General features: G+C 50.4%; 1 protein-coding gene across 2 annotated transcripts in view; it reads right to left on the bottom strand.

The window, feature by feature from the left end:
- Positions 1–13,653, bottom strand: part of TMTC2 (transmembrane O-mannosyltransferase targeting cadherins 2) — a 728,331-nt gene that overhangs the window by 567,521 nt on the left and 147,157 nt on the right. The window contains exon 2 of one of the 2 annotated variants that reach the window (XM_078674225.1): positions 452–1,022. In XM_078674225.1, coding sequence (XP_078530351.1) covers positions 452–1,022 — 571 coding nt within the window. Of the gene's footprint in view, positions 1–451; positions 1,023–13,653 lie in introns of those variants that run through there. The other variant, XM_078674226.1, reaches the window with a different exon arrangement.

Raw genomic sequence — 13,653 nt, forward strand, 5'->3', positions numbered from 1 at the left:
GATCATTTGGGGCACAAACTTGATTAAGGATCAAGTTCTCAGCCAGTCTTGCAAGTACAACTCAAATGATAACTTTGATTTTCATCTCTTGTACAAATACAAATAGCCCTGGGCGAACAACTGTGTGCTGTCATCAACTGCATTACAGGCTTCAATAGAGAAGGGTAGGCGGGATGATGAAAGTGCATGGGAAGGGCCAGTTTAGACAGAGAGGTGGAGCAGGATAGACTGACAGCTGCCCATCACATTTAAAGATACTCATTGTTACATATTTTTTCCAATAAGTACATCATAGCAAGGGAAGGGAGAAGGGAAGGGAGATTTTCTAGAGGATGGTGAAAAGAAGGCTATGAAATTAGCAATACAAATTTTTTTAACACAAAAATGTCACGAACTAAGCTTCCACAAAAAAGTACAACCACAGGTTTGTGAAGCAGAGCTCCCTACTCACCTTGCTAAATGCGGGAATGATCTGGTGCATTTTCAGTTTGTGGAACACAAACACATCATAAACGGCTGAAACCGCCAAAACAGTCACCCCTTGCTCCTTCCACAACATGCTGCAAGCGGCACAGACCCCCGTGCATAGGAACCAGCTCCACGTGCTGGCGGAGTACCCTCTGGTAGAACAGTGCTTCATGTAACATATCAAGGACAGCACAAAAAAGAGGCCAGCACCAACGTCTGCCCTTCCCACAATGCCAGCCACCGCCTCCGTGTGAATAGGATGAGACGCGAAGAGAAGGCCGGCGATAAGTGTCCAGTACCCATCGCCAAAAAAGATCCTGGAGAGGTTGGTAAAGAGCCCCGTGACTGCAGCGTGCAGGAGTATGTTCACTAGGTGATAGCTCCACGGGTCCAGCCCCCCAAGGGCATAGTTAAGGCGGAAGGAGAGCGTGCATAATGGTCGATACGACTTGTGACTGCCACTGTGGGTAAGAAGAGTCCCCCAAAAGTCATTGAAGAATATGTGCGTCCAGGGGGTGTCCGGAACAAGGTCCTGATTAGTCTTGATAGCACGGCTAAAAAGGAAAAAAAAAATATTGAAATAGAGAAATTAAAGTATGCGTCAAGCAATAAAGTTCAAAATAAATAACAAAAAAATTGCAGCCACCTCTGTTGAGAAATCCCTAAGCAAACCAGACAAACTGAACAATTTCTCTCATTCACAGGCATTTTTATTTTTGGGCTCTAAGACTTTCACCTTAGCTGATGTGACTCAGCCTGGACATGACACTCCAACTGTCACATGCTAAACATAAAAATGCTATTAGGGCTCATGGGCATTACCGATTAACTCTTTTGTAGATAACCTCTTTTGTCAACTTTATACACTATTTGGTACAAATATGCATATTACTAGCAGAGCTACTTCTAGGTAACAGGCACTTATACAACCACATGACTACTGCGTAATGGAACCCTGTTGTTAAAAAAAAAAATACTCAGACATTCACCTCTGAACAGCTATACCCATGTCTATAGACCTGCATTGGTGCCCTATACGAGTAATCCCATTATCAAATTAATCATAGTAAAAGAAAGGTGGAAAACAAGATGGGTCATGTAAAAGTAGGGATGGGTATCAGCAGGCTGCCGGCATGGGTATCAGCAGGCTGCCAGCATGGGTATCAGCAGGCTGCAGGCATGGGTATCAGCAAAACACACAAGATGATGGACGGAATGTTGCACATTGGCAAAACATTCACCCCCTGTCACAGATCTGGGTTTAATGCATCGTTATTCTGCTCACCACGCCACCCCAGTTCAGACATGGCCATATGCAAATCAGTCTTGACCCTGTGCCATACGGGAATAGTCCAGCCCGAACTGCCAAGTCATGTCTTCCCTGGACCAGAATCAAGCATCCTAGGACCGGTTTCTGGCTATCAGCCGTCCTCAGCCAGGATAGCTTGACTCCAGTGGTGTAGTGAGCACAGGACCCACGTCTGGGCATACCCTTCCCACATAAGGTGAACAGCAAAACACACAAGATGATGGACCGAATGTTGCACATTGGCAAAACATTCACCCCCAGTCACAGATCTGGGTTTAATCCATGGTTATTCTGCTCAGCACGCCACCCCAGTTCAGACATGGCCATATGCAAATCCCTGTGCCTCATGGGAACAGTCCAGCCCGAACTGCCAAGCCATGTCTTCCCTGGACCGGAATCAAGCATCCTAGGACCGGTCCTAGGATGCTTGCTTCCAGTCCAGGGAGGTCCTGACTTGGCAGTCCAGGCAGGACTGTTCCCATGGGGCACAGGGTCAAACTGATTTGCATATGGCTGGGTTCAAACTGGAATGGCGAGCAAAAAAACTATGGATTTAGGCCCAGAAATCTGTACTGGGGGAATGTATGACATTGTTCTGCATTCTGTCCATCAACTGTTGTTTTTGCAATTGCCACCCCGAGTGGGACGGGTATGCTCAGACGTGATTCCCGTGCTCTCCATGCCACTGGAATCAAGCTATCCTGGCTGATGAGGGCTGGAAGCCCGAAACCGGTCCTAGGATGCTTGTTTCCAGTCCAGGGAAGACCTGGCATGGCAGTGCGGGCTGGACTGTTCCCATGGTGCCCAGGGTCAAGACTGATTTGCATATGGCTGGGTTCAAACTGGAATGGCATGGTGAGCAAAAAAACGATGGCTTTAGGCCCAGATCTCTTTACTGGGGTGAATGTATGACATTGTTCTGAATTCTGTCTATCAACTGTTGTTTTTGCGTCAGCATGGGTATCAGCAGGCTGTAAGCATGGGTATCAGCAGGCTGTAAGCATGGGTATCAGCAGGCTGTAAGCATGGGTATCAGCAGGCTGTAAGCATGGGTATCAGCAGGCTGTAGGCATGGGTATCAGTAAGCAGTGGGCATAGGTAGAAGGCTGCAGGCATGGGTATCAGCAGGCTGCCGGCATGGGTATCAGCAGGCTGCCGGCATGGGTATCAGTAAGCAGTGGGCATAGGTAGAAGGCTGCCGGCATGGGTATCAGCAGGCTGCCGGCAAGGGTATCAGCAGGCTGCCGGCATGGGTATCAGCAGGCTGCCGGCATGGGTATCAGCAGGCTGCCGGCATGGGTATCAGCAGGCTGCCGGCATGGGTATCAGCAGGCTGCCGGCATGGGTATCAGCAGGCTGCCGGCATGGGTATCAGCAGGCTGCCGGCATGGATATCAGCAGGCTGTAGGCATGGATATCAGCAGGCTGTAGGCATTGATATCAGCAGGCTGTAGGCGTTGATATCAGTAAGCAGTGGGGATAGACAGCAGGCTGTAGGCATGGATATCAGCAGGCTGTGGGCATGAATAGCAGCAGGCTTTAGGCACGGATATCAGCAAGCTGTAGGCATGGATATCAGTAAGTAGTGGGCATAGATAGCAGTCTGTAGGCATGGATATCAGCAGGCTGTAGGCATGAATATCAACAGGCTTTAGGCACGGATATCAGCGAGCTGTAGGCATGGATATCAGTAAGTAGTGGGCTTAGATAGCAGTCTGAAGGCACGGATATCAGCAGACTGTAAGCATGGATATCAGCAAACTGTAGGCACGGATATTAGCAGGCTGTAAGAACGGAACGGAATCCCTATCAGGGTATTATGATCATATTTGCTGGTGCCAGAAATCAGATAAGCATCGGTGAGCAAAACAATGTATAATGGAGCAAATGCAACAGCCAATAAATCATATGTCAACCAGGCCTGAATATACAGGGGTCTGGGAAACAGTTCTGAAGCTTTAGTGTCATAAGAAGGGTTTATTTTTTCAGCACTTAGACGTATCACTGTGAAAGTTTACGATGAAAATTAAAACCACGAAATGTCGCAAACAAAAAAATCACGTTTTGAACCAATTCCCATTGGAGAAATGCCCCAAGTGTGAGTCCACATGACACATATTACCGTTGTGTCACTCATGCATCTCCCACAAGCCAGTCAAAGCCATGATGTGCCCCAAGTATTCTGCCATGTGTCTGTTAACGACATGATGGGTCCCAGGCATCCCCACATACTAGCTGGCATCTTGATGTGCTTATGCTATACCAAATACGCCCATCAATGCCATGATGTGAAACATTTCTCCCATAATCCAGTCAAGGCCATGATGAGCAGCACATATTTCCCATATGCAAGTGAATGTTATCATGTGTCCTGTTATTCCACATGTGTCAGAAGGAGCCATGATGTACGTCAGTTATCACATGTCAGCCATTGTTATGAAATATCTCAGTTATCCTACATATGCCAGTCAACTCCAAGACAATCCTTTGTTATCCTCTAAGATGTTAGTTCATGCCATTATGTGCCCCAGATGTCCACCATGTGCTCATCAGTGCCACAAAGTGCCCAGGTATCCACCATATGTTCATCAATGTCACCATGTGCCCAGGTATCCACCATATGCTCATCAGTGCCACAAAGTGCCCAGGCATGCACCATATGCTCATCAGTAGCACGATGTGCCTAGATATCCACCATATGCTCATCAGTGCCACAAAGTGCCCAGGTATCCACCATATTCTTATCAGTGCCACGATGTGCCCAGGTGTCCACCATATGCTCATCAGTGCCACAAAGTGCCCCGGTATCCACCATATGCTCATCAGTGCCACAAAGTGCCGAGGTATCCACCGTATGCTCATCAATGCCCATCAATGCCATGATGTGCCCAAGTATCCACCATATGCTCATCAGTGCAGCGATGTGCCCAGGTATCCACCATATTCTCATATAAGTGCCATGATGTGCCCAGATATTCACCATGTGATAATCAGTGCCATGATGTGGTCCAGTCACTCCCATATTTCAATCAATGAAATAATTTGCTTTAGCTGCTACTTGCGCTCCAGTGCCATGATGTGCTCTTATCTCATGGTGTGCCTGTTAATGCCACCATGCACCAGCTGCCCCCATCACATATGCTCACGTACGTGCACGCAAGCAATGTTCATAATGGCAATTGCACACACATGCACACACTCATACATGTTAACACTCTCTGGGCAAAAGTTTCACCTCATTTGCACAAGATTTAGACCCAGAGGGCCGTTTCACCAGATGTTTTTTATCTGCAAATTATGGAGCAGATGATGGATTACGAAGCAAATACAGAAAATCCATAATTATTTGGAGCATCCCGAGAATCACACTATTCCGGTAGCCCCGCACCCAGAGCCCTCTTATGCAGCTGCTTCCCCTTCACAAAAGGCAGTCTGTTATGTTAGTGAAAAGCAAATGGCTGTGCTGAGCATGGCCTGCTCTATATGAAAATGCGCTGCCGTCTGAGCAGCAGCCGCCACAATATGGCTGTACACATTATACAAAGTAGGAGAAAAGCGGCCCACAGTTGCCATTGTCCATTGGGTCATGGGCAGCAGCCGACTGCCCATCTCATCTATACGACACACCCATCCATCTCACAGGCACAGGGAAAAGAAAACATTTCAGAAAACGAAAGTAAACAAGTTTTTGCACCGTGCTGTTAGGGTGGGAAGTGGAGCTGCAATTCCACAACAGACTCCAGCTGCAAATGTAAAAAAAAAAAAAAGAAACATCCCATTTCAGCAATAGGCAAATGCATGAGGCAACCATTAGTTATCGCGCTGCTTCCAGAGGCGCTGCTAAAGCCAACATGAGCTCTTTGTAGCGCCCACAGGAGACACGGATTACAGCGTCCCATATTACAGCGCAGCAGCATTCGAATGCAGCGTCACATTAGCTAGTTGTAATGAGGCATCAGTGCGCAGGCTTCAAAAGACAAGATAAAGGCACGCAGGCAGCGCGCGCTGCTACTCGTTCCTGAGGCAATACTCCTTGGGAGTTAACTTTTCAAAAAAGGTGAGGCATGCACCAAACTTAAGCCATTTGGTGGCTATAATTCTTAAAATCCAAAGTGAGGGGAGGAGTCAGACCTCACAAAGTAATACAACAGATCATCCTGCAGCGCGAGCGCTGGAGGTTCGACCTAAAAATGCTTTCATTTAATAGTGATCCGCCTTCGACTTGTACCTTGAAGCGTTACAAATGGCATAAACCACATGAGCGCTGCCTAGGCTATGGGAAATGATAAACTGTTCTGATTTTAGAATGCCATAACAGAACTTGATGGGACAAAACCGCAGTTTGAGTAACAAGGAAAAAGTTTTCTTCATTTGTTGGTGATCCCTAACACCAGTGGTTCCCAAACTGTGCGCCGCGGGTCCCTGGTGCGCCATTATGAGGAGCCAGGGGCGCCGCGCACGATTTGGGAAAGATTGCGTCCGGCCAGGCCTGAATGCTACACAAAGTTTATTCCAGCCGCAGAGCAACATACGGCGCAACATATGGGGGAGTTCAAAATGCCACCTGCAGAATCCGGGAACATGGTTTGGCCCAAGAGCACACTGCTGCATTACGTGCGTACGTACTTTCAAAGATGTAGCCTCCGCATTACTTTCATACGCACCTCTATCTGACCGTGGCGTTGAGCGTTATTGCTGCCCACCGTGTTCTGCCGTGCCTCGTGGGACCCTCTTCAGAAGTTACTAAAATAGCCGGTAAGTAAGACTAGGGCTGGGAGTTGGTTTGTTTAACTGGCATGGGAGGGATTCATGTGTGAGAACGCTATTAAGCTCCCGTTTTTAGGTTTTGCCTGGCGAAAAGATGCGCTCTGCGCATCTTTTTCGCGCAGGCGAAAACCTGATGAGAACTGTAGTGTGGCTTTGGGTCGGCCCTCGTCATTCATTGGCTGGCTCCATAAATGGAGCCTAGCCATTGGACGAGGGGCCTGTCCGTCAATGCCGGACCAGATTCGGGGGCGTTCCCGAGATTCTTTGGCTTTTGCCGACGTCACGCGACGTCAGCCGAAAGCCGGGAACGCCCCCGAATCTGGTCCGGCATTGCCGGCACCTGCCTTCCTGCTCCGTGAGCGGTGGTGCCTTTGTTATTCCTCCTCACTTGTATTTATGTTGCTCATCTGTGCCACTACCTCCCCTGGAACCCTATTTCCATGTTCTCTGCTCCCTGTGCCCATTATTGACTGTTTGCTTTCCGTTCTTTCCCTGTAATTGCCGTTATCTTCCTGTACTTGTGTCCCTTGCCCGTTCCCTCTACATGTTGCACGCCCCCCCTCCGTTCTTGTTTGGCTTACTACCTGTGTCGGGTTTGTCTCCTCTTCCACACCTGTGTTGCTTCCTTCGCCTCCTCCATGTACCTGTGTCCCTCTCGCTGTATTCGCCCTCCATTCCCCGTTCTCGTTTGCTGTACCTGTCTTGGTTCCCCACCCCCCTGTACCTGCCTCGCCCAGGCGTCCCGCCCTGCTCCCTGGCCTGCCTCGGTAATGATCTGTCAGTGCTCGGCGGTTCCCCGGGGCGCAAGGGCGGCTGTGAGTGCGAGCAGTGTGCTACCGAACTCTCACTGTGTGGGACTTTATTCTTTCTCCATAGTGTGCCGGGCCCTGAGCGGAGTGGGCTCTCCCCCCCCCCCCCTCTCTTGCTCCTCGTGGGTCCATCCACTATTCGGTCCTGTGGCGACGGCTGCTCCGTTGTGGCACAGCTCTCGCGTGGGACCCTCGTTTTGGTGGTAGCGGGTCCTGCATGAAGGAAGGGGACCCTGCTGGTACTGCTGTTCCTGAACTCTCGCGCCTTGCATGCAGAATCCGCTGGCCAGCCTGCAAGGGGTCCGTCCCTGCTGACCCAGGGGGTCCCGTCTGACATGATGTATCTTTGGGTGAGTGCGGCCACGATTTGCTCGTACATTCCTTCCCCTGACGCTACTTGGTGTTGTAATCCTCAGAACTGTGCTTCCTCCACTCTCGGTAATCTTCTGCAGTATCGTTCCTCTGGCACCCACTACTGGCTGCCTCCTGCACGTGTCCTCCCCAGACACTCGTCGCTGGCCTCCTTGTGCACCCTTCTTCCTGTGCCACCTCTGGCACAGTCGTAGCTCTGACACTGCTCGCTGCCGCTTCACAGCGCTGCACTCCTGAACACCTTTGGCGCCTGCCTTCCCCTGGCTGAATGCTGGCCGCCCTCTGCTTCTACCTTCCCCTGCCTCCACTCAATGCTGTGTCGCGTAGCTCCTTGTCCCCCTTACTACCGGACATCGCATGCACGTATTCCTCGCACCCGCTTTTGCCCACGTGCTCTGCTCACTGCACACACCTTCCTCGGACTCTCACAGCAGACTACCTTCTGCGCGCCTCTTTGAATCTACTCGCTGCTATAATGCACAGTTTTGCACTCCCTTTACGGTTGCCCGGCTTCATCTGAAACGAACCCACTTGAAGCTATATTCTGCACGTGCGTTCCTTTGACACCTACCAGCCACCTTCTGCTCCTGCCTTCCTCTGATACTACTCGCTGCTCTGATGCCCAGCCAGACACACTATCCTTCACTGAAGTGGTCCTCCTGTTTGTTCCTTTGACTCACACCTTTGAGCCACTTTTTGCTTGCTCCTTCCTCTGATCCGAAGCTGGCCATCATTAGTGCGCTTCTTTCTCTCGACCTCAAGGTAGCCAGCCGCCTTCTGCATGCTCATATCTCTGAAACTACTTGCTGCTATGATGCAGCCCCGCTTTTCCCATAAGTGCTTGCACACCTTCTGCACTAGCCTTCTTGGAAAGCAGTGTAGCCCTCTCCCAGCCTGCCATCTCCCAGCCTGCCCTCTCCCAGCCTGCCCTCTCCCAGCCTGCCCTCTCCCAGCCTGCCCTCTCCCAGCCTGCCCTCTCCCAGCCTGCCCTCTCCCAGCCTGCCCTCTCCCAGCCTGCCCTCTCCCAGCCTGCCCTCTCCCAGCCTGTCCTCTCGCAGCCTGTCCTCTCGCAGCCTGTCCTCTCGCAGCCTGTCCTCTCGCAGCCTGTCCTCTCGCAGCCTGTCCTCTCGCAGCCTGTCCTCTCGCAGCCTGTCCTCTCGCAGCCTGTCCTCTCCCAGCCTGTCCTCTCCCAGCCTGTTCTGTCCCAGCCTGTTCTGTCCCAGCCTGTCCCCTCCCTGCCCTCTCCCAGCCTGCCCTCTCCCAGCCTGCCCTCTCCCAGCCTGCCCTCTCCCAGCCTGCCCTCTCCCAGCCTGCCCTCTCCCAGCCTGCCCTCTCCCAGCCTGCCCTCTCCCAGCCTGCCCTCTCCCAGCCTGCCCTCTCCCAGCCTGCCCTCTCGCAGCCTGCCCTCTCGCAGCCTGCCCTCTCGCAGCCTGCCCTCTCGCAGCCTGCCCTCTCGCAGCCTGCCCTCTCGCAGCCTGTCCTCTCGCAGCCTGTCCTCTCGCAGCCTGTCCTCTCGCGGCCTGTCCTCTCGCGGCCTGTCCTCTCGCGGCCTGTCCTCTCGCGGCCTGTCCTCTCCCGGCCTGTCCTCTCCCGGCCTGTCCTCTCCCGGCCTGTCCTCTCCCGGCCTGTCCCCTCCCTGCCCACTCCCAGCCTGTCCCCTCCCTGCCCTTTCCCAGCCTGTCCACTTCCAGCCTGCCCTTTCCCAGCCTGCCCTTTCCCAGCCTGCCCTTTCCCAGCCTGTCCTCTCCCAGCCTGTCCTCTCCCAGCCTGTCCTCTCCCAGCCTGTCTACTTCCAGCCTGCCCTCTCCCAACGTGCCCTCTCCCAACCTGCCCTCTCCCAGCCTGTCCCCTCCCTGCCCTCTCCCAGCCTGCCCTCTCCCAGCTTGTCCCCTCCCTCTCCCAGCCTGCCCTCTCCCAGCCTGTCTCCTCCCTGCCCTCTCCCAGCCTGTCCTCTCCCTGCCTGTTGTCGTGTCCCGGCGGCAGCAGGCAGGAGCGTGCACTGCGTCCCCGAAGTAACAGCCCTAAAGCAAGCAAGAAGTACGCCCCCCCTCCCACCAATCCCTGTTAGGTAGTGGAAACTGTCCAAACTGGGGTGCAGACAGCCCCTCTCACCTTTCGGCCTGGTACCACTGCACCAGCCGCACTACTTCCCTACTGACCGTTCTCCACTTCAGCCCCGTCTAAATTACAATTCATGCTTGTGACCCTTTTGCCTGCTTGTGCTTGTTTTCATGACCCTGTTGCCTGCTTGTGCCTCCGTGTGCCCATGTTGCCTGCTTGTGCCTCTGTGTGCCCCTGTTGCCTGCTTGTGCCTCCGTGTGCCCCTGTTGCCTGCTTGTGCCTCCGTGTGCCCCTGTTGCCTGTTTGTGCCTCCGTGTGCCCCTGTTGCCTGTTTGTGCCTCCGTGTGCCCCTGTTGCCTGCTTGTGCCTCCGTGTGCCCCTGTCGCCTGCTTGTGCCTCAGTTTTCGTGCCCCTGTTGCCTGCTTGTGCCTGTTTTCGTGCCCCTGTTGCCTGCTTGTGCCTCCGTGTGCCCCTTTTGCCTGCTTGTGCCTCCGTGTGCCCCTGTTGCCTGCTTGTGCCTCCGTGTGCCCCTGTTGCCTCCGTGTGCCCCTGTTGCCTGCTTGTGCCTCCGTGTGCCCCTGTTGCCTGCTTGTGCCTCCGTTTTCGTGCCCCTGTTGCCTGCTTGTGCCTCCGTTTTTGTGCCCCTGTTGCCTGCTTGGGCCTCCGTTTTGGTGCCCCTGTTGCGTGTGCCCCTGTTGCCTGCTTGTGCCTATGTGTGCCCCTGTTGCCTGCTTGTGTCTCTGTGTGCCCCTGTTGTCTGCTTGTGCCTCTGTGTGCCCCTGTTGCCTGCTTGTGCCTCTGTGTGCCCCTGTTGCCTGCTTGTGCCTCTGTGTGCCCCTGTTGCCTGCTTGTGCCTCTGTGTGCCCCTGTTGCCTGCTTGTGCCTCCGTGTGCCCCTGTTGCCTGCTTGTGCTGTGTGGGTGTGTGTGGAGGGCTCTGTGTGGCTGTGTGTGTGGGGGGCTCTGTGTGGCTGTGTGTGGCTGTGTGTGTGGGGGCTCTGTGTGGCTGTGTGTGGGGGTGGGGGTGGGGGGGCTCTGTGTGTGTGTCATTTGCGAGAGATAAAGCTAGTGGCATTGTAAATGACAATGCCATTTATTTATGTTAAAAAAACATAAATAAAAATAATGTCAAGAGCAATGCCAATAGCTCTAACTTTAACAAAGGCAAAACCATTGCATTGTAAATGCTTGTTAAAATACTTCCTTGGAGCTCCAATTACTGAAAATGTCATTTCTGTTTTTCCAGGCAAGTGCTTAATTTGTAAAAAAAAAGAAATAAAAGTAATTCAGAAGACTGGCTGGCTGCATGTGTCCTTGGAGCTGCTCCCCTCGGGTCAAGGCGCATGAGGCGGTTGGGACATATTTGGTGTGACCATGACCTGACCCAGATTGACTCGAGAACCCTATAATCATGAATAGAAAAGACTAACAGGCAGGGTGTTAACGATCAGAAACGGGGTTTATAGCCGTCCTTGGGAGCGGCATGGTAACTTACACACAGCGCAGAGAGATTATTAATTAGTTGCGATCCTTGAGGATAGAAACTGCGGCATAAGGATTCCAGTCAGTGCGTGTTCCCGCGGTTTCGTTTTCCAGCGTAAATTCCCTATCTAGAATGTTAAAGCCCCGGCATAAAACCAAAGGCCCTAATTATGATTTATTTTTTAACGAGCTCCGTGGAGCCCACCTTTTTAGTATTCTGCCAAATGTAAATGCTGGTGATACTGCTATTATAAATGGATGCCATGCCGATCTTCTGCCCGCCCTTAGTTTTTTTTACTAACTAGAATAGAAGTAGATTTTACACGCTCTTGTCAGTATTTATGTATCCAGGACTAGGCCTCTCTCTGTCATACCTTTTCTCTGAACTTTCTAACCCAGCACACCGATCGCTATTAGTAAAGTTAAACTACTAGACTCACAGCACTAACTTCAAATACACCACAGAAAATTACTGTCAGTTGGAACGCTTAGAAACCCTTTCCTCCTCTTTGCTTTGTGGTTCAATATGCTGCCCAATTGAAAGCAAAGTCACTAACTGTCACAACCGCAGAACAAGAGGAATGACTCCGCATTGAAGAAATTGTTCTTCAGCCAACAAACAAATAATATAGAGAACGTACCCATCGTCTGTCGACCTGAAATCTGTTCTTTAGCCAGGCATATGTAACCAAACACTAGTTAGGTATACACAAAAAATAGAGGAGCAGTTTTATGAAGTAGTATTACGCAATATTTATATTAGGATTGCAGGTGTGGATACAAGTTATATAATGTCCTTACTTAAATATATGTAATGACAACACACTGTGACTTGTACATTCACATAACACCAGAAACCTCTGGAGCTAAGTCATGGAAACATATTTGGCTATTAATCTTGTGTATCGTTTCTCACTTCATTTTTATTAAACAACTGATATATTTCTATTTTGTTGCAAATATGATTATAATACCTTCAATGCATCCTAATTAATTTAAGGAAGGCAACAGGAAGTACTCCCGAGGTTGGGCTTACATCCCCCCCACCCCCACCAGCCCACCGGTAAACATACGGTGGGGAGCCACGGCCAACTGCCAATTAGGTCAAGGGAGCCACAGGTCAAAAAAGTTTGGGTACCACTGTCTAACACCATGCACTTTTGTCAGCGTCCCTCTCTTCACTTTATTAACCCGCCCCTTTTCCTATTCGGACCGTAAACCAATTACCAACTCCACGCAGGCTACACAAGGATGACAAAATATCATCATTACTAACAGTTTTATGAAATGTTATTACTACTGAATGATCACGTCTGCAACACTCGGAAAAGTGCATTTGCTTACAGAAATGCATGCACAGCAGATAGAAAAACAAGGGCTTTAACTAATTTACTACTGTAGTTCCTGATATTAACTAAAAGCATGATGCAAGATGCTAAACAGATTTGGGTAGGTAAACTAAAATACTGGCTTCGGCAGTCGCAATTGCCACTCGCACGTTTTTGAGTTCGTATTTACAGCTTTTGAAGCTGAAAGCTAAGCGCACCTCTGGCATGTAAATGTCATCTGAATTGTTGGAATTTGAAATTCCTGGCTCTTTCACCAGCACACGCCAATGCTCACCACCCGGAAATCAAAATGAAAACTTACTTATACAAGTTTCAATTATTCAAGTGATCTGCTATGAAACAACCTGACTTATAAATATAAAGAGAACATTACTTCAAAATGCCTAAAAACTAATAGCACAGTAATGCGGTGTGGGGAAAATTGTGTGCAGATCTGTTTCCATAAATCGACTACGAAGTGAGAGGTTCCCTCTGAGCACAGAAACGTTAAGTGGTCCGTCTGGATCGACCGGTTTCTCCGGCTGAAACCAGCACCCTGCACCATTCACCTTGACGGCATACAGACATCACAGTAATTGAGGTGCATGCAACCATTGAGAATATTGTTCAAACAAATGGGTCGAGCGTTATAACACCACAACGTACCAATATGTCCAAAATATGTCACTCGTTTACCCCATTATGGTAATTTTAAAAACACGTGTCCATATTATTAAGTTTCACATGTTTTATCGACAACTGACGACACGCAGCTCTGTACTGGTATCTGCAGATCAACATTCATGGAAGTTTCGTCAGCACCACCATTTTTGAGGAGCCTGTGTGACATCATCAAGTCTAACAAAAAGCGATGCCGCCCTCTGTACAGTTTTAGTCACTACAATTCTTCTCTCCTGCAAACTCCAGTCACTTCACATGCACAGCATTAACACTGTAAGCACAGCACTATGTGTACATGACAAGTTCAGCAAAGCCAACAAACGATATAGGATTTGTTGGCAATACACTTCATGGAATCTAAATAACTGTGTTCACCTT

Source organism: Lissotriton helveticus, chromosome 1_1 (assembly GCF_964261635.1).
Source record: "Lissotriton helveticus chromosome 1_1, aLisHel1.1, whole genome shotgun sequence".
NCBI lineage: Eukaryota > Metazoa > Chordata > Amphibia > Caudata > Salamandridae > Lissotriton > Lissotriton helveticus.